The sequence below is a fragment of the Pseudochaenichthys georgianus genome, chromosome 5 (genome assembly GCF_902827115.2).
Source record: "Pseudochaenichthys georgianus chromosome 5, fPseGeo1.2, whole genome shotgun sequence".
Taxonomy (NCBI): Eukaryota; Metazoa; Chordata; class Actinopteri; order Perciformes; family Channichthyidae; genus Pseudochaenichthys; species Pseudochaenichthys georgianus.
Window position 1 is genome coordinate 1391348 of NC_047507.1, and position 27304 is coordinate 1418651.

The window sequence follows — 27304 nt, forward strand, 5'->3', positions numbered from 1 at the left end:
CCCTTTTCCTGCTCGGATCAAAATCACACCGTATCAAACACACAATATCGTTTCTCACAAACACTTCCCAATGCGGTAAATTGAGAATTGAGCTCAAAGGAAGCAGGGCCCTTTTTACGCTCCTGCCGTGTGTGCAATAGGTTTGTGTGCATGTAAATGGTGTCAGGGTTTAGTGCTAGTATCCTGTTAGCTGTTGTGTTTTAGTGTTTTGTCTATGATAATTATACTCTCTCTCTCTCCAGGTGTCGGCACTTCCTGTCCGTGTGGCACCTGCTAGACGGATTGTTGTTTCCGCCCCTGATTGTGTCCACCTGTGCCCCATTACCTATGTGTATATTTAGGCCTTCTCTCCCTTGGTCTGGTGTTGGTTCGTCTTGTGTTATCGTTAGATCCATGCCTGTTTGCCAGAGATCTATATTACAGTACCTAGTAGATCCTAGTGATTCCATGGAGAGTCCTAGTAGATCCTAGTGATTCTATGGAGAGTCCTAGAACCTAGAAGTCATTGATAGCTTTGGTTTCTTTACAATAAAGAGTATTACCAAGCAACATAATCGAGCATCTGAGTTCTTACGAGCCCATCGTATCAAATGGTCTGCAGAGGCTAACATCCCCTCCATTGGACTCCTTTGTTCACTTCCTGAACATAGTGACATCACTACGTTATACACTCCTATTGGCTAGCGCTCCAACACATGTACATCTAAACATGTACTTTAAACTAAATATGAAACATAGGATAAGCTAACAAACAAACACAAAATGACAAGAGAAAAGAAAACTAAACATGGCAAACTGTCCGGGATGTCTTCGACAGTTTTCATCTCAATGAGCTTTGAAAGCATTCGAGTGGATTTATAATACTTAGCTTCAGGATAAATCTCTCTGCCGCAGATTCAACTAAAGTACTGCTCTAGGACTTTTGATCTGAGCCAATGAAGACACTTAAACTTAAATCTTAATATTTTTAATTTATCTCAAATCGAAGGAACAGGTGCTGTTGTAGATATCGACATCCTACAGGCCTTTTAAATATTAGAAAGCAGAGCACACGCATACTCTACTGAACATTACAAAGTAATGGCTTTTATCTTTTCTGTTAAGAATCAGAAAGAAGTTAAGTTAAGACAAATAATACATCTTCCTCCAGTCTCTACTTTGAAGTTACTGAATTAAATTAAATCAACCAAATTAGTTTTAAACCCAAGTTTTGGCAATGACCGATTAAATGTAACAGGATACAAAAATAAGTAACCGTATTCCCTCGTGGATACATAAATAGAAGACCTAATCAGATTGCAGTTTCAATGAATCAGTTTCAATTAGAGCCGGGACTCGATTAAAAAAAATTAATCTAATTAATTAGAGGCTTTGTAATTAATTAATCGAAATTAATCGCATTTTTAATCAAATATACATATTTGACCTGAGAACAGTGAGAAGCAATTTCCACATGGATGTGACTCCAGGTGGTCTGCAGTCGAGTGCAATCTAGTGAGCCAGGGAGCTGGTTACTTTCTCAGACGTGGACTTACTCATCCTGGCCCTGAAACCAGTCATCTGGGTGAGTGTGGTTCCTTGCACTGGGAGTCGGGCTAACGTCCACGCTAGCTGCTACACGCTAGCTGCTACACGCTAGCTGCTACACGCTAGCTGCTACACGCTAGCTGCTACATGCTAGTTGCTACACGCTAGCTGCTACACGCTAGCTGCTACATGCTAGCTGCTACACGCTAGCTGCTACACGCTAGCTGCTACACGCTAGCTGCTACATGCTAGCTGCTACATGCTTTGCATTTAGGTGAGACTTTAGGCTTGATGTGCTGCGGTGATATGCAAATTCTTTTTTGCATAATTTGCACACAACCGTGCTCTTGTCGACGCTTCCATCCGTCCATTTTTTAAAACAAAATGTCCCATCCACGGGGCCGACCAAAGCGGTCTCATCAGCTTGTTCGTTCATGTTTGACTATTGTTCACCGTGGGTTGTTGTTGTTTGAAGTGCCATGCTGAAGTCATGAACGTTAGTTGGTGCTCCAGTATAATCGGTACGCCTGAAACTCATCCAGTGAGAAACGTTCCGCTGTGCAAAAATAAGTGCGATTAAAGTGCGATTAAAATGCGTTAATTTGTTTAACGCATTCATTTTTGTGTAATTAATTAATCTTAATTAACGCGTTAAAGTCCCGGCCCTAGTTTCAATTGAATGTGCTGAATGAAAGGCAGGTTTTCCTATCAATTCAATCATTGTTGATCCTAAATATCTTCCTCTTTTCTAGGGTCACATTGTTCTGTCGTCTTACGTCATAAAAAACATCTTATTGATATATATTTTCTTTTGTATTTATTAGCATTATATTTGATATTGAGGTAATCCAAAAGTAACGGATTACTTTTATATTGTGATACTCAGATCACATCTAATTGTAACAGAGTACATTTTTAAAGTAACCCAACCAACCCTGGTCATATCTTAAAGAGACAAGTTATAACAAGAAAACATTGTTTCAATATTAGCTACGCAAAGTATTATTTAGTCATCCAAAAGTTATCGATATTACCCAAACATTTTCCATGTTATGTTGAGTATGTGAATATGAATGAAAGCTTGAAGTGAATATGTTTAACGAAAAGGAGAGTTTTCTTCTTCCTCTTTTCTTATTTTGCATTTTCATAATATATCCAAATAAAATCCTGCAAACCAGCTATGTGTGTGTGTGTGTGTGTGTGTGTGTGTGTGTGTGTGTGTGTGTGTTGTGTGTGTGTGTGTGTGTGTGTGTGTGTGTGTGTGTGTGTGTGTGTGTGGTGTGTGTGGTGTGTGTGTGTGTGTGTGTGTGGCTAGCATACTTGTGGGGACCTAAATCTGTTTACATAGTCACGTGTGGGGACTCGCCTCCCTTATGGGGACACATTGGAGGTCCCCATAAGGGGGATCATTAATTTTAGGGTGAAGACTTGGTTAGGGTTAGGCATGTGTTGGTTATAGTTAAGGTTAGGATAAGTCTCCAGGAAATGAATGTAAGTCAATGTAATGTCCCCTGAAGTGATGTATACATGGTATGTTGTGTGTGTGTGTGTGTGTGTGGTGTGTGTGTGTGTGTGTGTGTGTGTGTGTGTGTGTGTGTGTGTGTGTGTGTGTGTGTGTGTGTGTGTGTGTGTGTGTGTGTGTGTGTGTGTGTGTGCGTGTGTGTGTTCATATATACACTTTTACCTGGAAAAAGAAGCAGTAAAACGTCCTCTATATCTCCTATGTTTCAAAGCATAATGCCTTGCAGTCCTCCTTCACATAAAAGGCTGCAGAGTGGTGTCTCATTCTGTTGTGTTGCACTTCCCCTCTCCCATCAAGTGGTGTGAGTGTTGTGGAGACTTGGGAGTAGCTGTCAGATGTGTGTGTGTGTGTGGATCAGAGGAGTGTGTTGACGGCACATTGATGTCCACGCTGGAGGCCTTCCTCCATCAGGACCTCCATTGTGCTGTCAGTGGCTGTGGTGGAGCTCCCAATGGAGGCAGAGAGGCATGCTGGGAACACAACCCCAGGAGTTTCTCGATGTGCCACTGAACAGCATGGCGTCGCTGTGTAAAAATCATGACTCTTTTATTCACTTTTTAAATTCAAAGTCAGCTGTTTTTATACATTGATTTATCAACTTTTAATACTTTTTAAGACCCCGCGGACACCCTGAATAATTATACTAAACATAATAAAAATGATAGCAACTGAGACATGAGGCATGTTAGATTTGAAAGGGATAGGTGTAGAAGTGATCTTTAAACTGATGAAATAATCAACATTTGGGAGACTTATCGTAGCATTGCTTTCTGCTGAGCAATGCTAAAAAACAACATGTGATTATTGATGGTTCAAATATCCACCTGAAAGGGACTATAAAACCTTTGAGGTTCTCTTATGCACGATTGGGGCATAATGGATTACATGTGATTAATTAATGAAGGGTGTACTTATCTTGTTTCAAGTTAGTTTTGCAGAAGTGGTTACAAATGTAAGTTACTATTTAATTGCATAATTCTGATACTTGTAAACATAAGATCCTATTAGGGAATTAAAAACCAGGGAAATTGGCTATTTTAAGGGATAGCCAAGGCTTTGTACCGATCCACTTATGCAAGGACAAAATAAAGAGTAGGCTTAAAAAGGAAAGTACGCTTTAATAAACAATAATATTAAACAAAAAATAAGTAGAAAAATACATACACCATTGTAAATTAAAACAAATTGCAATTTTTTTCCGGGAAAATGTGAACATATAAAAGTATTGAAGTCACCGATATAAAAAAATAAATACAATCAGGTGTAAATTGCACAAGAGCAGTATTGTTGCAGGAGGCGTGTGGCGTAGTGGTCTAGTGCTTTGTTGTTCGTGTCAGGGGGAGCACAGGTTCAAACCCCACTGCAGTCAGCATGTCGTTGTGTCCCTGGGCAAGACACTTCACCCCAAATTGCTCCTGTGGGGATTGCCCACAGTATTGAGTATGTAAATCGCTTTGGATAAAAGCGTCTGACAAGTGACATGTGATGTAATCTAATGTTGCACAATGTTATTATATTTACAGGCAGAGTTATTGAAACTATAGGGTATATTTTGCAGCATCAAAATTAAGCCTTAAGTCCAGCCTGGAGCATTAGAAACACTGGAAGTATTCTTTAGTAATAACAGTGAAATACATCTGAAAGTGAAATCTGTCTGGACTTCGTGTTTCTTCTGCTTTAAATCTGCGTGTGTTTTTACGTGAGCGCTTTCTACGTATGTTACGTAATGAGCGTAGCAGCGCGACGGATACTGTGAAGAAATACTGTCAATAAAACCCGATTTCCTTTCTGTCAGCAGGCTCCGGAGGAATAAACAGAGTCAAAGCATGTCGGGAAGGAAATATATTGACAGTGTGCAGTAACTTCTTATTTCCAGAGGCTGTTTCCTCCACAGTCTGACAGGTGAGTGACAGCGGCTGGTTTCTGTCCTCTGAAACACTTCCGGTCTGTTTCAGGCAGTAACCGTGATAACGTTGTGTCCTTCAAATTTAAAATGACCTGGAACACATCATTAGAGACCTGCTCATCCATGTTTTGAGGCGGTGTGTGTGTGTGTCGTTTCCTTGTGCCGTTCATGGTGCTTTTGCGTCTCTGAAAATGTACACATGTCACTGCGCATGCGCGATGTTTTATGTATTCCAGGGGAGATTTGGGTTTTACTGACAGTTGCTTGTTTTATTTTTGTTTCTATAAAATACAATAAAATAATAAAATAAAACTAAATGCAATAAAATAAAACATATTTTAAATAAACATAAGAACTTAAAGGTACAAAAAAAATGGCACATTGTTCTTCAATTATAATAGGGGTGTATTAGCATTAGTAAAACATATATATTATTGCTTGCTTTCCCTTTACAACAGTGATAATCCTAAGGGATATTGCGCAGTTGAATAGTTGCAAAGGTTTTAAAGTTTTGTAATTAGTTGTATTACTTATCTTTGTATTGTCTATAATGCATCGGGTCCTAGTTCATTGTCCATGGATGTATTTGGAGACATTCCCCCCACTTATATTAAGTTCTTTGTACAAAGTAAATTGCTAAATAAACAGTTAATTACTTAATGAATTTAAACTAAATACAACTACATTTTTAAAGAATAACAAATCAAATATAAAATATAATAAATAAGAAAATAAGTATAATTCATAATACATACAAATAGAATATGCTATGCATATTATCAAATGTATTTGATTAAAAAACATTTAAATAGAGTTACTGTCTACTGTTGTGGAAGTTACACGTAAATGCATTTCATGTTTCCCTTTTTCCCAAGGTGAAAGTAGCAATGCCTGAAAGACATGTCTCACAAAGAAGATAATAAAGGGAAAGGAAGGTGAGCACAAACTAACACTATGACACTTCCAAGAAAGCTCATTTAGTCACTGGGTTAAATGAGCCCTTTATTCTGCTGATGTTCAGGTGTATATCAGTATGTAGTGTCTCTACTTTAAAGAGTCCTCTCCTGCTGATGTTCAGGTGTATATCAGTATGTAGTGTCTCTACTTTAAAGAGTGCACTCCTGCTGATGTTCAGGTGTATATCAGTATGTAGTGTCTCTACTTTAAAGAGTCCTCTCCTGCTGATGTTCAGGTGTATATCAGTATGTAGTGTCTCTACTTTAAAGAGTCCTCTCCTGCTGATGTTCAGGTGTATATCAGTATGTAGTGTCTCTACTTTAAAGAGTCCTCTCCTGCTGATGTTCAGGTGTATATCAGTATGTGGTGTATCTACTTTAAAGAGTCCTCTCCTGCTGGTGTTCAGGTGTATATCAGTATGTAGTGCCTCTACTTTAAAGAGTCCTCTCCTGCTGATGTTCAGGTGTATATCAGTATGTAGTGACTCTACTTTAAAGAGTCCTCTCCTGCTGGTGTTCAGGTGTATATCAGTATGTAGTGTCTCTACTTTAAAGAGTCCTCTCCTGCTGATGTTCAGGTGTATATCAGTATGTAGTGTCTCTACTTTAAAGAGTCCTCTCCTGCTGATGTTCAGGTGTATATCAGTATGTAGTGTCTCGACTTTAAAGAGTCCTCTCCTGCTGATGTTCAGGTGTATATCAGTATGTGGTGTATCTACTTTAAAGAGTCCTCTCCTGCTGGTGTTCAGGTGTATATCAGTATGTAGTGCCTCTACTTTAAAGAGTCCTCTCCTGCTGATGTTCGGGTGTATATCAGTATGTAGTGTCTCTACTTTAAAGAGTCCTCTCCTGCTGGTGTTCGGGTGTATATCAGTATGTAGTGTCTCTCTACTTTAAAGAGTCCTCTCCTGCTGATGTTCGGGTGTATATCAGTATGTAGTGTCTCTACTTTAAAGAGTCCTCTCCTGCTGATGTTCAGGTGTATATCAGTATGTAGTGTCTCTACTTTAAAGAGTCCTCTCCTGCTGATGTTCAGGTGTATATCAGTATGTAGTGTCTCTACTTTAAAGAGTCCTCTCCTGCTGATGTTCAGGTGTATATCAGTATGTGGTGTATCTACTTTAAAGAGTCCTCTCCTGCTGGTGTTCAGGTGTATATCAGTATGTAGTGCCTCTACTTTAAAGAGTCCTCTCCTGCTGATGTTCAGGTGTATATCAGTATGTAGTGTCTCTACTTTAAAGAGTCCTCTCCTGCTGGTGTCCAGGTGTATATCAGTATGTAGTGTCTCTACTTTAAAGAGTCCTCTCCTGCTGATGTTCAGGTGTATATCAGTATGTAGTGTCTCTACTTTAAAGAGTCCTCTCCTGCTGATGTTCAGGTGTATATCAGTATGTAGTGTCTCTATGTTAAAGAGTCCTCTCCTGCTGATGTTCAGGTGTATATCATGTAGTTTCTCTACTTTAAAGAGTCCTCTCCTGCTGATGTTCAGGTGTATATCAGTATGTAGTGTCTCTACTTTAAAGAGTCCTCTCCTGCTGATGTTCAGGTGTATATCAGTATGTAGTGTCTCTACTTTAAAGAGTGCTCTCCTGCTGATGTTCAGGTGTATATCAGTATGTAGTGTCTCTATTTTAAAGAGTCCTCTCCTGCTGATGTTCAGGTGTGTATCAGTATGTAGTGTCTCTACTTTAAAGAGTCCTCTCCTGCTGATGTTCAGGTGTATATCAGTATGTAGTGTCTCTACTTTAAAGAGTCCTCTCCTGCTGGTGTTCAGGTGTATATCAGTATGTAGTGTTTCTACTTTAAAGAGTCCTCTCCTGCTGATGTTCAGGTGTATATCAGTATGTAGTGTCTCTACTTTAAAGAGTCCTCTCCTGCTGATGTTCAGGTGTATATCAGTATGTAGTGTCTCTACTTTAAAGAGTCCTCTCCTGCTGATGTTCAGGTGTATATCAGTATGTAGTGTCTCTACTTTAAAGAGTCCTCTCCTGCTGATGTTCAGGTGTATATCAGTATGTAGTGCCTCTACTTTAAAGAGTCCTCTCCTGCTGATGTTCAGGTGTATATCAGTATGTAGTGTCTCTACTTTAAAGAGTCCTCTCCTGCTGATGTTCAGGTGTATATCAGTATGTAGTGTCTCTACTTTAAAGAGTCCTCTCCTGCTGGTGTCCAGGTGTATATCAGTATGTAGTGTCTCTACTTTAAAGAGTCCTCTCCTGCTGATGTTCAGTTGTATATCAGTATGTAGTGTCTCTACTTTAAAGAGTCCTCTCCTGCTGATGTTCAGGTGTATATCAGTATGTAGTGTCTCTACTTTAAAGAGTCCTCTCCTGCTGATGTTCAGGTGTATATCAGTATGTAGTGTCTCTACTTTAAAGAGTCCTCTCCTGCTGATGTTCAGGTGTATATCAGTATGTAGCGTCTCTACTTTAAAGAGTCCTCTCCTGCTGATGTTCAGGTGTATATCAGTATGTAGCGTCTCTACTTTAAAGAGTCCTCTCCTGCTGATGTTCAGGTGTATATCAGTATGTGGCATCTCTACTTTAAAGAGTCCTCTCCTGCTGATGTTCAGGTGTATATCAGTATGTGGTGTCTCTACTTTAAAGAGTCCTCTCCTGCTGATGTTCAGGTGTATATCAGTATGTAGTGTCTCTACTTTAAAGAGTCCTCTCCTGCTGATGTTCAGGTGTATATCAGTATGTGGTGTCTCTACTTTAAAGAGTCCTCTCCTGCTGATGTCCAGGTGTATATCAGTATGTAGTGTCTCTACTTTAAAGAGTCCTCTCCAGCTGATGTGCAGGTGTATATCAGCATGTAGTGTCTCTACTTTAAAGAGTCCTCTCCTGCTGATATTCAGGTGTATATCAGTATGTAGTGTCTCTACTTTAAAGAGTCCTCTCCTGCTGATGTTCAGGTGTATATCAGTATGTAGTGTCTCTACGTTAAAGAGTCCTCTCCTGCTGATGTTCAGGTGTGTATCAGTATGTAGTGTCTCTACTTTAAAGAGTCCTCTCCAGCTGATGTTCAGGAGTGTATCAGTATGTAGTGTCTCTACTTTAAAGAGTCCTCTCCTGCTGATGTTCAGGAGTGTATCAGTATGTAGTGTCTCCATGATTTAATGTTCAAAAAGCTCTTTATTTCTCTTATACTGTCTGTGCTGCAGCACCTCTTCTCACCCTCTGTCTGATACCAGAGCCTAGTCTGCTCTTATTGGTTAGCTGGCCGGCTCTGTTGTGATTAGTCAACCGCTTAGAGATGTCCCGCCCCTTAGCCAATCACGTACAATGTGTTGGAGTGCTAGCCAATAGAAGCGCAAGTCTTACATTGTGATGTCACGATGTCCAGGAAGTAAACAAAGGAGTCCAATGGAGGCGTTTCTGGAGGGGATTTTAGTCTCTGTAGACCATTTACATGCACAAAAAACACATTATAGGAAAGGGAAAATCCCCAAAAAGCATAATAGGGCCTCTTAAATAAATCCATGTATAAGTGGCCCTTGTGCAACTTTTTTTACTTTCCCTTTTCCAGCTCTCACCACACAGATCTGTACGCCCACATCCCGCTGACATGTCTGCCCATCGTGTACCACCCAGACTACAACATCACCTTCATGGGCCTCGAGAAGCTGCATCCGTTTGATGCAGGGAAGTGGGGGAAAGTCATTCACTTCTTGAAAGGTGAGCGGAAAAGGAGACACAGAGTGAAAGATGGGGAGAGCGAATCCCTGAGGAGACATTCAGAATCAGAATACCTTTTATTAGTCCCTCAGAGGGGACATTTACATGGTTACAGCAGCAAAGAGCCACAGACAGCTTCATGTTAAGAGGTGGGAAGTAGTGGAGTACAAACACTTTGTTACTGTACTTAAAGGGGAGCTCTCATGCAAAATGCACTTTTGTACGTCTTTTATACATGAATATGTGTCCCCGGTGTGTCAGGGAACTCACCGTGTCAGAAAACACAACCCTCTCCCTTTCCACTATCCCCAAATCTCTAAAAACGGGGCTGCAATGGATCTGAGACAGACTGATACAGAATTGAAAATAGTGTGACGTCAGTGACGAGGAGCTCCGCCTATATGGCCAACTCGCCACCAATCAGGGGAATGAGAGGTTGCCGTGGCATGGTAACAGCATGGTAACAGCATGGTAACAGCATGATAACAGCATGGTAACAGCATGATAACAGCATGGTAACAGCATGATAACAGCATGGTAACAGCATGGTAACAGCATGGTAACAGCATGGTAACAGCATGGTAACAGCATGATAACAGCATGGTAACAGCATGGTAACAGCATGGTAACAGCATGGTAACAGCATGGTAACATGACGCTTGTAACTCGGCCCCCTCCTTTGCAGGGGGCCGTGGTCAGCTGCAGCGCATGCAAAGACAGGGTGGAGGAGAGGAAAATAGAGCAAAATGAGGCATGGCTAAAATGCAGGATCTGTTTGGTATTTTGAAAAAGAAAACATATAAATATACCTTATATAGGTATGGCCCTACAATATATTATTCAAATATAGCATGATAGGTCTCCTTTAAGTACATTTTTCTGGTATCAGTACTTTAGTCCAATACTTATTTTTCTGACGACTTTCTACTTCTTACATGTTGAACTCAAATACCTGTACTTTCTACTTCTTACATGTTGAACTCAAATACCTGTACTTTCTACTTCTTACATGTTGAACTCAAATACCTGTACTTTCTACTTCTTACATGTTGAACACAAATACCTGTACTTTCTACTTCTTACATTTTGAACACAAATACCTGAACTTTCTACTTCTCACATGTTGAACACAAATACCTGTACTTTCTACTTCTTACATGTTGAACTCAAATACCTGTACTTTCTACTTCTTACATGTTGAACTCAAATACCTGTACTTTCTACTTCTCACATGTTGAACACAAATACCTGTACTTTCTACTTCTTACATGTTGAACTCAAATACCTGTACTTTCTACTTCTCAATCAAATCAATCAATGTTTATTTATATAGCCCAATATCACAAATGTTACATTTGTCTCAGTGGTCTTCACAGTGTGTACAGAATATCAGTATGACAATACGACACCCTCTGTCCTTAGACCCTCACATCGTACAAGGAAAAACTTCTAGAGAAACCCAGTTTAAAGGGAAAAATGGGAGAAACCTCAGGGAGAGCAACAGAGGAGGGATCCCTCTCCCAGGACGGACAGACGTGCAATAGATGCCGTGTGTAAATTGAAAAGATAATACATTTGCAACATAGGTAGTCCAAATGTTTGGAATGCATGTGTGTATAATAGGAAGATGAATCCACGAGGATATCCATCCAGGACCGATGATCCAGGACCGCAGCCACGACTCAAGATCCAGCGCTCGCGATCCAGGACACAGGACCGCAGGATCATCCATGACTCCGGATCCCAGCGTATATAGACACCAAAAAGAAAGAGATTTGGGGAAGCTGGGTTAATGGGAACATGGGAGGACACAGGTATAGACAGAGAGAAGGAAGAAGTAAGATGTCCCCCGACAAACTAAGCCTATATCAGCAAAACTAGGGGCTGAATCTAATCAGCCCTAACTATAAGCTTTATCAAAAACTTCTCACATGTTGAACTCAAATACCTGTGCTTTCTATTTCTTACATTTCCAAACAGGCTGGTTCCTTTAGTTTGAATGTGTGTTTGGTGGCGTGATCATTATTATTTAGAATCATTGCGTGCCTATTTACATAATACACATCCTTTAACACTTGTGAAGATTTAGCAGCCAGGTATATATTGCACAGATATTAACGTCATATATATATATATATATTGCACATATTGCACATAGTTGGTATTTAACAACGAGGTGTTCATTCAATTCAATTCATTCAAAGGGTGTATTGTCATTGCACAAAGCTACAGTGTAGAAATGGCAATGAAAATCTTCTGACCTGAGCTGCTCCAACGATGCAACACATATAATAGAATACAAAAATACAGAGTAAAAAGTAGTTATTTGTGGTCAACCAGGGACCATGATGATACATGGAATCACTCAGAGGGAGAAAAAAGAGAGGGAGATGGAGGAGGAAACACTCGCTGAGGGGGGCTGTGCAGGTTTCAAATATTCAAAGGTTGTATTGTCTTATGCACAGAGCTACAGTAGAGATGGCAATGAAAGCTTCTGAGAGAGTCAGGCAAAAACTGCTTGCTGGCACACCTTCATGCAAAAGTGAGAAAGTGTCGTCCACAGCTTAATTCAAACACATTGAGAAGCTAAAAGTGCACATAAAACTCTGACTCTGCTGACGGAGGAAAGCCTTGATTCTTTTATGTTTACCTTGGCAATATGTGGTCAAAGTGGTTATGTTGAAGGTTAGATGTACTTTGTTCATACCAAGTGGGGAAATGTTTTCGACACAGCAGCAGAAAGTATTACACATGATTTATATATATAATACAAATACATAGAAATAGATAAAAATGTACATATCAACTGTAGGAAAGATACAGTATATAATTTGAGTATCTGAAGAATATACAATATAACAAATATTGAATAAATTAGAATACTCTATAATAGACAAAACTATAAATATAAATAAACCTGCTTTTAATGACTTACAAGGCTTTAAATAACCTTGCCCCTACTGTTAGTCATTTTACAAACTTAAAGGGGACCTATCATGAAAAATGTACTTTGTGATGTCTTTTATACATAAACATGTGTCCCCGGTGTGTCGGGGAAGTCACGCAGCGTCAGAAAATAAAACCCTCTCTCTTCTCCTCCGTACCCAAATCTCTAAAAACGGGGGAACAACGGAGCTGATCCAGATTTGCGTCCGATATGACGTAATATCTGAAATGTGGACCCACGGGCCAATCAGAAACGTTGCTATCAGAAACAATGCCCGACTGTTTTGGACGTAATATGGTCGGTGTTTACATTAGCATCGCTAACACTCAGAGCTAACCTGTACTGGAGAGCATGTGTGTGAAGAAGCAGGAAGTAGAAAGGAACTCACCTTGTGGTGTAACCGGCAAGAGAGAAAGCCTTTGAGCTCCAGACTGTTTCAGATCCTTGATAATCCATGATATGGAGTTTCATCACGGCAGCATTTAGTTTAGACGGTAGCTGCCGGGTCCCGCATGAGCTCAGACCCCTCCTAAAGCTTTATACCCAAATCAGCGCTTTTGAAACAGGAAGTGAAATAGAGGGATGTGAGGCGTGGCTAGAATGGGTGATCTGTTTGGTATTTTGAGCAAAACACTTCAGAAACATGTTTTTATATATTTCGATATATCTGAGACCTATGCTATTGCCTACAAATATCCTGATAGGTGACCTTTAAAGAACACTCAGTTCCTCCAATGCATTTCTTTTTTATCTTTTTTTGATGGATTTAGAAAACAAATGTGTATTCATATTGTTATTTATTATTATTAATATTTGTTTTATGGTGTGCAAACCTGCTCGTTTTTTTAAGACTGGTACAACATTTTTTGTAAAGCGTCTTTGAGCATTTGTTATATGGAGTGTTTTTTCATTTGTATTAATATTGTTAATTATGTAATATCATCATTTTTAAGTAATATGCAAGCCTGCTAGTGTTGTCACCACAACGATCAACTTTTTGGGAATTCTTTGGGATTTGCAGAATTATGGTGAATATCGACTCCTGCTTTAGTACATAGGTTTATTGTTTAGTATTGATGTTGAAGTCCAGCTTAGCCAGTTTTCAATCTGGAGATAGTCTGAGTCTAACTGATGCTGTTTCTGTCTCAGAGGAGCAGTTTCTTACTGATGAGAACATGGTGGAGGCGCGAGAAGCTTCTGAAGAAGATCTGTTGGTGGTTCACACCAAGCGCTACCTCAACAAACTGAAGGTCACTCAGATTACCCACAACACACCTCTCAGTATGACACTTAATAATGGCACTGACGCACAGGTTTAGGGTTACATATTGTCTTGTTTCTGTGCCGTTTTGTTTTTAGTTTTGTGTACCTTGAAAGGCGCCTTCATAATTAAAATGTATTATTATTATTATGATTATTATTACATGTAACAGGATCCAATCAAATGTAACTGTATTGCCTTACAGTTACATACAGAAAGAAGTTATCATACTGTTAAATGTCTAAGACTTGGATTACTAGCAGGATGTTAAAATACATCTAAAATAAAGATCAAGATATTATAGTTGACGTACTGCCTGCATTTTCATTTTGGTTTCTTTCATTCTTCCTATTTTAAAAATGTGTTTTACGTCAACGCCTAATTTATTAAATTTAAATACTGTGTTTGCTTTTAATTAATATATGCTCAAGACTAGTCTCATTATTACTGAAAAACTAACACATATCAAACAAATAAATAAAAAAACTCAAAAGTAATATTACTAGTAGAGTAAAAACAATATGGTAAATATGAACAAAATTAATTAAACAAAGATTAGAAATATCAATTTATTTTTAAATAATAATAATTTAAAATAATAACACTACAGACAAAAAGGATGAACAAACAATACAGTCCCAGGTTTTTATAGAAAAACTAGTGTAACAGGCCGGGGCAGATACTGTAAAGGGAAAAGTGGTAGTGAAGCAGTCACGACAGAGGCAGTGTTCAAATAAAAAAAGAGGCTTTATTGCTGTTCAACTAAAAAATACCTTTTACGATAGAAAGGCTAACGTAGCCGGGCCGCTAACCGACTTGCCAGCTTACAAACTGTTTCCTCAGTCTGGGAGTCTCCTGCTCCCTCCATGTGCCACACACAACTGAGAAACTCTAGGTGCTTTTGTCTCCCTTGAGGGAGTGATTAGCACCAGGTGTGAGGTCTCCCCACCTGCTCCCAATACTGTTAATTGGCAGCAGGTGGAGCCACCTATTGGGAATGTAGGTGTCTCCCACTACTCTGCCTCTCAGTCCCTTACACTAGATTTAAATTAGTTTTAAATTAGAATGAGTTACACCAGTGTAAACAGTTTGGCGTCTTCATATACAGTGTGTTAGATTTACCTGAGGAACCGCCCAAAGTACACTTTATCTTTTCCATTTGTAGAAACATCACATTCTCCTGTTTGGGTGTATTTACGTTTCAGTCCGTCCGTGGTTTTGTTTGCCTTTTAGGGGATAAGTCACAGTTACATTCTTTTAACCGTCACTAACTGTGTTTTTCATTTATCTCAGTGGTCTGTGGTGGTGGCAAACATCACAGAAATCCCACCTCTCATCTTCCTGCCTAATTTCCTGGTTCAGCGGAGAGTGTTGAGGCCTTTGAGGACGCAGACCGGAGGAACCATAATGGTAGCTATTTGAGATTGACAATTTGTTTCATTTCTTCAGTAGACACAAATGCAATTCAAACGCCACTTAGAGGTCACCTATTATTCAAAATCCACTTCTTCATGTCTCTTCTACATCAACATGTGTCCCCTCTGTGGAAAGAGACTCTGAAAGTTTCAGGAACAAAGATTCTCTCTCTTTTTGATCCATTTCTATAAAAACCTGTCTGAAAATGAGCTGATCAGATTTTGGCCACTTTATGATGTCATAACGATGTGTTGTCTTGTGTAACCATTAGCCAATCAGTAACCAAGGTAACCCCCCCCCCCCCCCCTTATCACCTGAATCTCCTCTAGAGCTCCATTGAGTTCTTGTAACCAAATGTCTCTCAGAGGGGAGTGGGGAGGGGCTCCTTATTTTCATCTAAAGTAACAGACAGAGAATCAGCACTTTGGAAACAGGGCTGAAACAGAGGGGATTATGGGTAATGCTGCAATGATCTGTTTGGTGTTTCAGCCAATCAGAGACAGGTTCTGGATGAGACCTGTGATATATTGATGAAAAACAGTATAATAAGAGACCTTTAATGATTATTCGCTTCATGTAAGTTGGAAAAGTTTTATTTTGTCAATTGGTATTCTGATGAACTCGGAAGGGGACACTTTATGTATTTGTCTATGTTGATTTCAAAAAAGTATTTGAAGTTTGTTTTCTTTCTACCACAGGCCGGAAAACTGGCTATAGACCGAGGGTGGGCTGTGAACGTGGGTGAGTGAGTTTCTTGTTCAGTAACCAAAAGAGATAATTAGATAGATGTATAGATATACAGTATACCACCGATACAGACCAGACTGTGTTCCATTTACTTCCTGTCTGTCTTCTTCTGTTGATTTCTCTGATGTCCAGCGCTCTGCCTTTTAACCTCGTTCCTTCTCTTGTCCTCTTTTTATTTGTATATATTGGACATCGTTAAGCCATCATGAATCCAAAGTGTCTCTCCCTCCACAAATATAAAAATAAATATTCCCAAAGTATCCCACTGTGTTTTCTAACAGATGGAAACTAATGCTTGTTGTCCACAGCTGATTATACATTGATCGGACTTCTTGCAGCGGATTGATATAACTGCACACAGTCTCTTGATCCTCTTAGCAACGGTCTGTTCTCCTTAACAATGGTCTGCTAGGAAAAAAGAGCAGACCTCTGGAAGGTCCAAACTGACCAATCAGAATCAAGTATTCGACTAAATCGTGTAATAACCTGATTGAATGGTTATCATCCCATGTCCTCCTTGTGCTGTACATTACTGCTCTTCAAGCATTTCAGCATCAACTCGTTGTGACACAGGGGACACAGCAGCTGTTATTATAAGCTGCTACAAACTCCTATAAAACCAATTGCTGCTGTTGAGATAAATATGTTTCTCATGTTTGCACTGACATGCTCATAGATGTCCTGACACTGATGCAGTTTTTCTGTTTCCCAGGAGGAGGGTTTCACCACTGCTCCAGCGACAGAGGGGGGGGCTTCTGTGCCTACGCTGACATCACTCTGGCCATCAAGGTAACTGTTGGATATTTATTGAAAGGCATCAAAAGTTTGCCAAAAAAATAAAACACACACCCTTTTGGTTCAACAACATTGTTAAAAGTGTTAAATGAAATGCCACTACATATATTCAGATTATAAGGATTTGTTTAACCCAAATGTACAGTCTGAAACCTTTACTGGTGCATGATGAAAAAGAGAGACGAGCAACTTGCTAAGAAACGCTGGTGTTAAGTACATTGTTAGCTCATTGGAAACACTCACCTAATGTTTGGAGAAGCCATTTTTTGTACGTGATTTGATTATGTGGAGCATGTTTTGGATTTCACCGTGCTGATGTTTATTATCGTTTTGATCGATGTTGCTATTACTCTCATTCTCCTTGATAAATAGTAACCTCTAGGTGGCTTTTTTGCCCCTTAACTTAGGAATAGGTGTTGACAATAGGCGCTTTCACACCAAGTACTTTGCCGTACTTAATTAATCAGAACTCTATAGTTCTCATGAACTAAGTACAGATCGCGTTCACACCGGAATAAATCCCTGGGAGAGGATTAGGCAAATGAAGCCGCTGACGTCACTTCTTCTTCTTCTGCTTTGGGTTTACTGGCGTTTAACTTCACGGCGTATATTGACGCCCAAAGTCCCCGGCCGGAAGTCCCCTGAGTTGGGGACTTCCGAGTAAATCGCCAGAACGCCGACACCTCCTCATCTCCACCGCTCCCATGTTTTCTGTTTTTCACTTTTTGTGTTGCCATAAGTTAGTCTCTCTGCGTTTGTGCGCTGGGCTAATGCTAATGCTAATAATGCTAATGCGAGGATAATAAAATGACGTCTTCACAAAACGTTTTGGGAGTTTTACGGGGCGTGGTTTGCAATCCGCCCAGCCAATCAGACACAGGAACCTTTTTCTCCCACAAAAGTACCTGCTCTCTAGCAGGGCCTGAAAAGGGGGTGTAAAGGTTCTCATGAACTCAGTTCTAGTTCAGGCTCTTTTTGGTGTGAACGCAAATTGTCGGAACTGTATCGGAACTATACTGGGAAAAGTACTCCGGTGTGAAAGTGCCTTATGAGTGGAAGAGCAAACAATTTGATATGCAAGCTACCCATGTTACACCGTATGGCTATGAATCTTCAGTGTAAAGTTAAACATGTTGATATACTACTCACTCTGCTTTCCTTCAAATAAAAGGATGACTAAATGGATGATTAGTTTTATTAGTAGGGGAAGCGCGTTGATTTTCTAACCGTTCATAGCTGGCATTGCCTTACCTGGTCTAGTATGACTTTTAGCTTTTGATGGCTAGTTACAGCTAATGAAAACCATCTTTACAGTAATAAGCGTAACGTTCACAAACCACTCTTTGGTTGACATGTCATTGACATTTCAAAACACATAAGCAGTTTGGCCAGATATGGCATAAGATGGAAGAAAGTCACTCCAATGCATTAACAAATACTGAACTGTGAACGTGTTTTCTTCGGAGAGAAAGCAAACATTTCCTCATCTGTTTCTCAGTTTCTGTTTGAGAGAGTGGAAGGCATCTCCAGGGCGACCATTATTGATCTGGATGCTCATCAGGTGAGCCGATACCATTACCTCTTTCTGTGTCAATGCTCAGGAGCCCACATAGATTACCCCTCTTTCACCACTTCAGCCAATCAATACGGCTCCCTGCAGACCAAATTGGCCCTCACTGTCACCATCAGTGAAATGTAACAAACATAATCTCCTCTGGAAAACAGTTGAGTGCATACCAGCGTCAGATAATAACAGACCAGCACTGGGTTATCTGCAGTAATTCCAGCGCCTTGTGTGTTTCGGCTTGTTTTCACTGAGATGTGTCTGAAGTGCAAAATAGTGCCTTAAAGTGGCTACAGTTCTATGCTTGCTATATAATACAAGTTTGATTTGATTCAGGGGCGAAATAACAAAAGCATTTTGATATATGTTACTTTATTTCCATTAACCAGTCTTTAAACACTGCTAGAGACCATATAGTGTTGCCTTTAGTGTGTACTTCCTGTCTGTCTTCTTCTTCTGCTGTTCCCATTCGTGTTTACTTCCTGTCTGTCTTCTTCTGCTGTCCCCATTCCTGTTTACTTCTTGTCTGTCTTCTTCTGCTGTTCCCTTTAGTGTTTGCTTCCTGTTTGTCTTCTTCTGCTTTTCTAGTCCGTGGCTGCAGTCGGATAGTTTAAAAATCAGCTCCTAGGTTCTAACCCTATCGTCTATTCCTTGACCTCTGAGTGAAACGTCACGGGGTTAAGGGATAGTGGATAGGAGAATTCAAAAGGACTTAGGAGAAGAGACTGCGGTGCTTTAGAGAATCCAAATGCACTTTCACTATCCGACGTCATGTGTTTAGGATGTGCCAGCGGACGTCCTGAATATGCGTCTGCTGCTGTGGGGTAACTATGGAAACTACAGTTTTCTATACAGCGGACTACAACATGGATGCTCAATAAGAACGAGGGACTACTGTAAACTCATCTAGAGATTCTGCACCGTGCTCTGATGCTGCTGCTTTGCTTTATGAACGTGGACAGAGAAACATATTCTTCATGACCAAAGTTGGAATTGAAATAAAAAAGGAAAGTGAAACTTCTGCTCGTCCCCCTCTCCCTCCGGTCCACATTAGTACCAATGATCCCAATACGTATGATTGTATGAACTAAAGATCTTAAAATCAATACAGATGTATTTATTATAAACGTTAGTCCTTAACATCTATCACTGTGTATATCACCATTCAAACATCTTTTAAAAGTTGAACAAACTCCACACAGCTCAGTAAAGACTGAAATGTTGACTTTATTTGATGATTTCAGTAAAAACTAACGTTCATATTTCTCTCTTTGATTATAATACTGATCAACGTTCAGAACAAAGCACTTTGGCAACTTACTACATATGTTTTAAAATGCTTGATAAGCACCGTAACTTTCATGATATCATTTCTCGGTCATAATCGGTTGTTTCCGTGAACGGCCGACTGTTGAGTGACGGCAAATGCTGCGGCTGCAAGGCATTGTGGGGCAGCATTTTCGCTTCTCCTGTCGGTTAGGGAGGTCCAGTGGTTCCTAAGCTAAAGGAGGTTATAAAGGAAGTTTGAAACCTCCTTTCCTATCATTCTCATCATTCTAGAGAATTCGAACGGCACTTATCATGGCTGCCACTGAGGGACTTCCGGGTCATTTCACTCCTTTAGGAAGGTTCCTAAGCTAAATGGACTATTCGACTTCAGCCCGTTTTTACTTCCTCTCTGTCTTCTTCTGCTGTTCCTTTTAGTGTTTACTTCCTGTCTGTCTTCTTCTGCTGTTCCCTTTAGTGTTTACTTCCTGTCTTCTTCTTCTGCTGTTCACATTCGTGTTTACTTCATGTCCGTCTTCTTCTGCTGTTCCCTTTAGTGTTTACTTCCTGTCTTCTTCTTCTTCTGCTGTTCCCTTTAGTGTTCACTTCCTGTCTGTCTTCTTCTGCTGTTCCCTTTAGTGTTTACTTCCTGTCTTCTTCTTCTTCTGCTGTTCCCTTTAGTGTTCACTTCCTGTCTGTCTTCTTCTGCTGTTACCTTTAGTGTTTACTTCCCGTCTGGTTTCTTCTGCTGAATTCTCTGATGTCTTTTAACCTCTCGTCTGCTCTTGCTCTCTTTCTTTCCTGGGGACAGTTTAGCCATCATGAATCTAACGTTTTGTTTTCTCCACAAATATAAAAATAAATGTAAAAAAGTTATTTCACAGTGTTTTCTGATGGATGAAACTAATGTGTTTTGTTCACTCACTACTTTCTGCGTATTGATATGACTGCACATAGTCCTTTGATCCTCCTTTACAACGGTCTGTTTTCCTTAGCGACGGTCTGCTCTCCCTAGCAACGGTCTGCTTGTAAAAAATCTGGAATGTCCAAATTGAGTATTCAACTAATCTGTGTAATCATGTCGCTTAAAGTCTTCCTGAGGGATTATCATGATCTACTACACAAGTTAACAGGTGAAATACTGCAAAAGGTCCCAGCTAATAAGCTATACTGCTTATATATTTAAGTTTGAGTCTATGGCTGAACATCCTAGTCAAGTTAATTTCATTTAACTTTGTAATTTATACTATTGGGCTACTGTCTATACACCCTGTGTTGCAGAAAGACAATAACTGATGCTTGAATCCTTGTAGAACCTGGTGCATGTAAACAAAAGCATGTCTCAATGTTCCCAAGGTTAATAGCTATTTTCCAGGAATACAATACAGCACTTTTTTCTTGAGCTATAGCTTATAGGAAATGATGAGCCTTTACCTATTGACACATGCAGAGGATCAATAAAGATGCTGAGTAAATTAATGGAGAACAAAGAGCAAAATCTGCATCCAGGTGGGTCTGAAGTACCCCTCTCAGCAGATAATGAGACGCAGGGAAATATTGAGGATATGCAGTAACATCCTAATTACAACCCTGAACATGACAAAGTGCTCTCGTTTGCACATCAATTGAAATGACAACTAAACAATAACGATCCATTCATGTAGAAATAAATAACAAGCTTTCCTTTTATTAAATGTTATTCTATCTTGTGTTTCCGCTCTGTTGTAGGGGAATGGACACGAGCGTGATTTCTTGGACGATAAACGAGTTTTCATCATGGACGTGTACAATCGCTACATATATCCCGAAGATACTTTTGCCAAAAGTGAGAGAAAGCACCACTCATTTTCTCATTCTTGCTTATTAATCTTTGATTGTATAGACATTTGATAACCTTAATATATAGAACGTGTCACATTGTACATAAGTGCAGGAGGGGCTTTACCATGTGTGTTATCTGGAGTATCAAAGAACGGCTTTCTATATAAAATATTCAGATTATTTCCTTTAATTTAACATAATTTTAAAATGTACTCGCCAAGTAAAGATGTGATATGACTGCATATAGTCTCTCGATCCTCCTCTACAATGGTTTGTTCTCCCTAGCAACACTCTGCTCTCCCTAGCAACACTCTGCTCTCCCTAGCGACGGTCTGTTCTCCCTAGCAACGGTCTATTCTCCCTAGCAACGGTCTGTTCGTGAAAAAAAACAGACCTCTGTGATGTCAGATTTGATTAATCAGAATTGAATATTTAACTAAGCAATGTAATAATATTGCTTATATGCTTATAGTGGGAGGCGACAGTGCAACTTTTAGATCTTACTCGCCAAGTAAATACGATAAAGGCATTGTGACACTGCTTCTTCGGGCTCTTGCGTTCCCACAGTAGTGCTGGATGAAACTCAGGATTTTGTTTTACGGAGGAAAAGTATATATTTGCAGTTCAAAAAGGGGCTTAACTCAAACCAAGTCTACTGTTGTCAATGTGCATGCACCTATTGGCACTATGGCTGTGTACAGAGGGAACATTTACTTTGCTCAAGTCTGTTAGAAGTGTATGATTACTCCTTCTTCAATAATACAGCATATAAAGTAATAACCAAGCATGTGATGTGTGTAGAGTTCAGTGTGTCTGTAGCAGCTGTAATTTTTGGCAGTTGTAATACTAAGTTAAAACAGTGGTAGGCTGTATGTAAATGTTTAAATGAGGCTGCAGGTAATCATTCTGTCTGCCTTCAAATGCTGCAAATGGTACTTCCCCTCTGCATGGCACCCATTTGTGTGGCTGGGTCAAAGTTCAGGGTCTACATCTCTCCTGATGTCTGGTTAGAAGTTGATGTTTGAGTGGAGAGTGCTGCCTCCTCCAGCTCAAATCTTACATTACACTCTGGGCTATTTAAATTCTGCTATGACTTCCCTCTGAAGGACCACCATTATAACTCAGCAGGAAAGCTGACACGCAGTAGTCTGTGCGACATTACAATCATTGCTTTTTACACTAATCTGTCAATGCATTGAAGCTGATCTGACAACCACATGCTGCCATTTGGTCCCAATTCCAACAAAACTCTGGGGACCAAACGTCACAATACTGCCTTTAAATTAGTTCCCCTCCTTCGGCTATCTCCTTCTCAACACGTAATTTAATTTTATAATTAATTTAAGAAAGTGAAATGAATGTACTTTCTGGTTGTTTAAGATAAAACCCGCAGTTCCTTCTGCTTCATATGACACATTTCCTTCTCTCTACCTTCAAAGACCAACGCTTACCATTTTTTGACATGATTTGGACTACCAAGAAATCTGTTTTATATTATTCCATTTTGCAACTTAATTATGTTTGAAATTTGGAACATGTTTTTCTCCTTATTAACTTGTTTCATTGTTTGCGTTAATTATTTAAAATGTACTACTAATTAATAATAAAAGTGCTGCAGATTTGAGTATTCTTGATGGAAAAAACACAATTTCTTACCTGTGGGATCAAAGGAATACAGTTAGCAAGCCTTTACTCTGTGTTGAAAGACATCATCTGCAGCAATTATAAGCCTTCATGTAGTGTTCCCATGTTGTGTGTTAAACTCTGATTGGTACACTAAGTTAAACCACAGCCAATGAAGACAGAGTGGTAGTAGATCGACCATGTACTCTCACACTTCCTCATTAACATGTTGGTGAAGACTGTAAATTAAGACAATATAAAAATACTCAGTGCGTTCCTGTATTGTAAACAATTAGTGTGAAGGGCTTTCTTGCACTGCAGGTAGTAGTTAACATGGCTACGAGCATTGTTGCAATGTATATGCAATTGTCAGAGGTGGGAAGTAGTGGAGTACAAATACTTTGTTACAAGTACATTTTTCTGGTATCAGTACTTTACTCCACTACTTATTTTCCTGACGACTTTTTACTTTGACTTCTTCCATTTTTAACCCAAATACCTGTACTTTCTACTTCTTACATGTTGAACACAAATACCTGTACTTTCTACTTCTCACATGTTGAACACAAATACCTGTACTTTCTACTTCTCACATGTTGAACTCAAATACCTGTACTTTCTACTTCTTACATGTTGAACACAAATACCTGTACTTTTTACTTCTTACATGTTGAACACAAATACCTGTACTTTCTACTTCTTACATGTTGAACACAAATACCTGTACTTTCTACTTTACATTTACCAATACCTTCTACTTACATGTTGAACTCAAATACCTGTACTTTCTACTTCTTACATGTTGAACACAAATACCTGTACTTTCTACTTCTTACATGTTGAACACAAATACCTGTACTTTCTACTTCTTACATGTTGAACTCAAATACCTGTACTTTCTACTTCTTACATGTTGAACACAAATACCTGTACTTTCTACTTCTTACATGTTGAACACAAATACCTGTACTTTCTACTTCTCACATGTTGAACACAAATACCTGTACTTTCTACTTCTCACATGTTGAACTCAAATACCTGTACTTTCTACTTCTTACATGTTGAACACAAATACCTGTACTTTCTAATTCTTACATGTTAAACACAAATACCACAAATACCTATAAAGAAGAGGGACCAATGGAAACGTTGTCATGTTGCCGTTGTTCAGCATGGAAACATTCATTAGCTAACAATGACATTATTGTTCTATTAATATAAAGGGAGGTCAGGTACTCTTTAAAACAGCTGCTAGTTATAGGTAGTTTTTACTGAAGTACATTTCAAAGCCCATACTTCTTTACTTTTACTTTAGTAAAGAAGTTTAGTCAGTACTTCTACTTTTACCAGAGTATTTTTTAACACGAGTATCTGTACTTCTACTTGAATAAAGGATGTGTGTACTTTTGCCTTCTCTGACAATTGTAGGTAATTAGATTTTAAACAAACCTCAAACCTTCTTTGGCTACAAATCTGTTACAAGGCAAGGCATTCAAGGGCTTCAAGGGCAGCACACTTCTTATGGACATCCCAGGAGTATTTTGTTTAGGTTGGCTAACTGATGGCAGTAATTGTGGATATTGATTATGTCCCTGTTACTCCAGAAGCCATAAAGAGGAAGGTTGAGCTGGACTGGGGAACTGAAGACTCGGAGTATCTTCAGAAGGTGGAGCTCCACACAGAAGGATCTCTGAACGAGGTCAGACCCGATATCATCGTCTACAACGCGGGGACAGACGTCCTGGATGGAGACCCTCTGGGAGGACTCTCCATTTCTCCTCAGGTACTGAACCTGCTCCATCAGACAAGGATTTGGACAGAAAATTGGGAATACAAAAATCTGTTTTCTGACATTTTCAAATACTTTAAAATAAATGTTCAGAAATATTCAGAAGTATGACTTTTTCCATCAGAATTTTCATTAATTTCCTCCGAATTTGTATATTTGTACTGTGGATTCAAAAATAACTTTAAAAAGGGGATTAATAAAGTGGATTTTTCTTCTTCTTTGATTTCTGACTTTTTTCTCAGAAAATTTCAGAATTTTGACTTTTTTCGTCAGAATTTTGACTTTTTTCGTCAGAATTTTGACTTCTTTCGTCAGAATTTTGACTTCTTTCGTCAGAATTTTTACTTTTTTCTCAGAATTGTGTCTTTTCTTTTTCTCAGACATTTTCCATTCCTGACTTTTTTCTTAGAAATGTTCATAATTTTCTTCACAAATTTGTATATTTGTAGAGTGTATATAAAAATACCTTAAAAATGGGGATTAAAAAAGTGGATTCTCCTTCTCCTTCAGGGCATCGTTAAGAGAGATGAGATTGTGTTCAGGGCTGCGAGGCGTCGAGGCATCCCGATCCTCATGGTGACATCGGGGGGGTACCAGAAGAGAACCGCCCGCATCATCGCCGACTCCATCCTCAACCTGCATCGGGAGGCCCTGATTGGTCCAGAGGCTCTGGAGGGGGAGGGGTCATCGTCTATGGTGACCAGCATGATGAGCAGCTATGGATCTACTGGGTCAACATCCACTGCTGTCTGAGATGCACTAATTCTGCCACTAACATGTGTTTCCTGTGAAGGTGTAACATGTGAAGGCACGGAAGTCACTTTGTAATTCTTTCTTGGTTTTTTTCAGAAATGTTCTGAATGTTGACTTTTTTCCTCAGTATTTTGACTTTTTCTCAGAATTCTGTCTTTTTTTCCTCAGACATTTTCAGAATTTTTACTTTTTTCTTCAGAATTTTTACTTTTTCTTTAGAACTCTTTCTTTTCTCTTTCTGAAATGTTCAGAACTCTGACTTTTTTCTCAGTCTTTTTTTTCTGTCTCACTAATTCTGCCTCTAACACTAACATGTGTTTCCTCTGTTTCCTCTACTACTACTAGGTGTAACATGTGAAGGCAACGCAGTAACTTTATATTGTGCAGTAATTATGGTGTCAGGTTGTTGCTGCACACACGAAGGTGTTTAATTTAACTCAATACCAGATGGGGTTACCCAGTGCTTGATTGCACATGTAATCTAACAAGATTTGGATTTCTTTTTTACATTTTTACTCTATCGGTTGGCCATGAATCAAAGGGAATCATTCTGGAAATAGAATAATTTTACTGCAATAACAGCACTATTCTGACTGCAGTCAATTTCATTAATAGCCATTTTAAAGTCGGAGAATGAAGGGTTTTATGTTTAATGTATGTTCGGGAAGCTTTTAGGAAGAGTCTTCTTTCATCTCAGGAAATGGAATAATGTCATATGTGAAATATATAAAATTCTATGGTATTGTAAACAGGTTTGAGGTTCTTTTAAATACGTGGACATTTTATGAATTTTCCTCTTAATAGTTGTAGAGGTGAAACACAAGAAAAAAAGCACCTTAAAACTGTAGCTATCGAACTAATGTAATGATTTTTTGTATTATTAATTGTATATACAGAAGAGGATAAACGCCACATGTTGAAAATGTTTGAGATCTGAACAAAAGTTACAAGAAGAGTAAGAAGACTGGGATAAAAGTCAGAATTCTCAACATTTCGGAGAAAAAGTCAGAAATCTGAAAATGTCTGAGAAAAAAAGCTAGAATTTTGAGAAATTAGTAAAGATTCTGATCAAAAAACTTGGAAAAAATTTGGCATTCTGAGAAAAAAGTCAGAATTTTGAGCAGTAAAAAAAATGCACGTGGCCCTTATTCTCATCCCTAACAGTGTAAACATGTTTTGACCTCTAGATATTTGTTGTGATCATTAAATAGTTTATTCTTCATTATCCAGTGTTTCATTCATCAAAGTTAGTCATTACTTTTTCTACCTATAATCTGTGCCGTTCATGTTTAACAGGGAGTTGCCAATGATTTTACTGAAGGTTGTACTGTACCTCATACAGTACTGTTCTCCTAATTAAGAAAATATGTTAATGTGGCTGTGAATGTTTTAATAATGACACTTTGTCTGTGTTGAAGCAGTTTGGACACATTCATAATGAAAGTGTGTAAGCAGTGTCAGTGCTAATTAGCTGAAGCCTTTGATCCGATGTGGTGCTTTTGAATGTGTCTACCTTTAAATAGAACATCTCACTTTATTGTAAGCCGTCCTTAATACGAGATGAGATCACAGATTCCAGATCAGCAGCTCCTTCCTGTCAGACGATGTTGCCAAAAATAACACTGTGTTCAAAGCTGTACTGTATTTTTTTAAGGGCGTGTTTGTGGTTTGTGCTGAAATTAAAAACGACTTCTATGCATTCACACTGATATTAAAAACATCTGTGACAACTAA

At 39.1% G+C, this 27304-nt stretch overlaps 1 protein-coding gene across 1 annotated transcript; it reads left to right on the forward strand.

Annotated features, from left to right (window-relative positions):
- The first annotated feature begins 4789 nt into the window (after window positions 1–4789).
- On the forward strand, window positions 4790–27304 carry hdac11 (histone deacetylase 11). The gene is made up of 11 exons (XM_034084142.2): window positions 4790–4951; window positions 5831–5890; window positions 9440–9588; window positions 13685–13785; window positions 15090–15206; window positions 15911–15953; window positions 16672–16748; window positions 18253–18315; window positions 21313–21409; window positions 24633–24811; window positions 25328–27304. Exons 2-11 carry the CDS (start codon window positions 5856–5858, stop codon window positions 25568–25570), a joined length of 1104 nt encoding a protein of 367 aa, XP_033940033.1. The 5' UTR covers window positions 4790–4951; window positions 5831–5855; the 3' UTR covers window positions 25571–27304.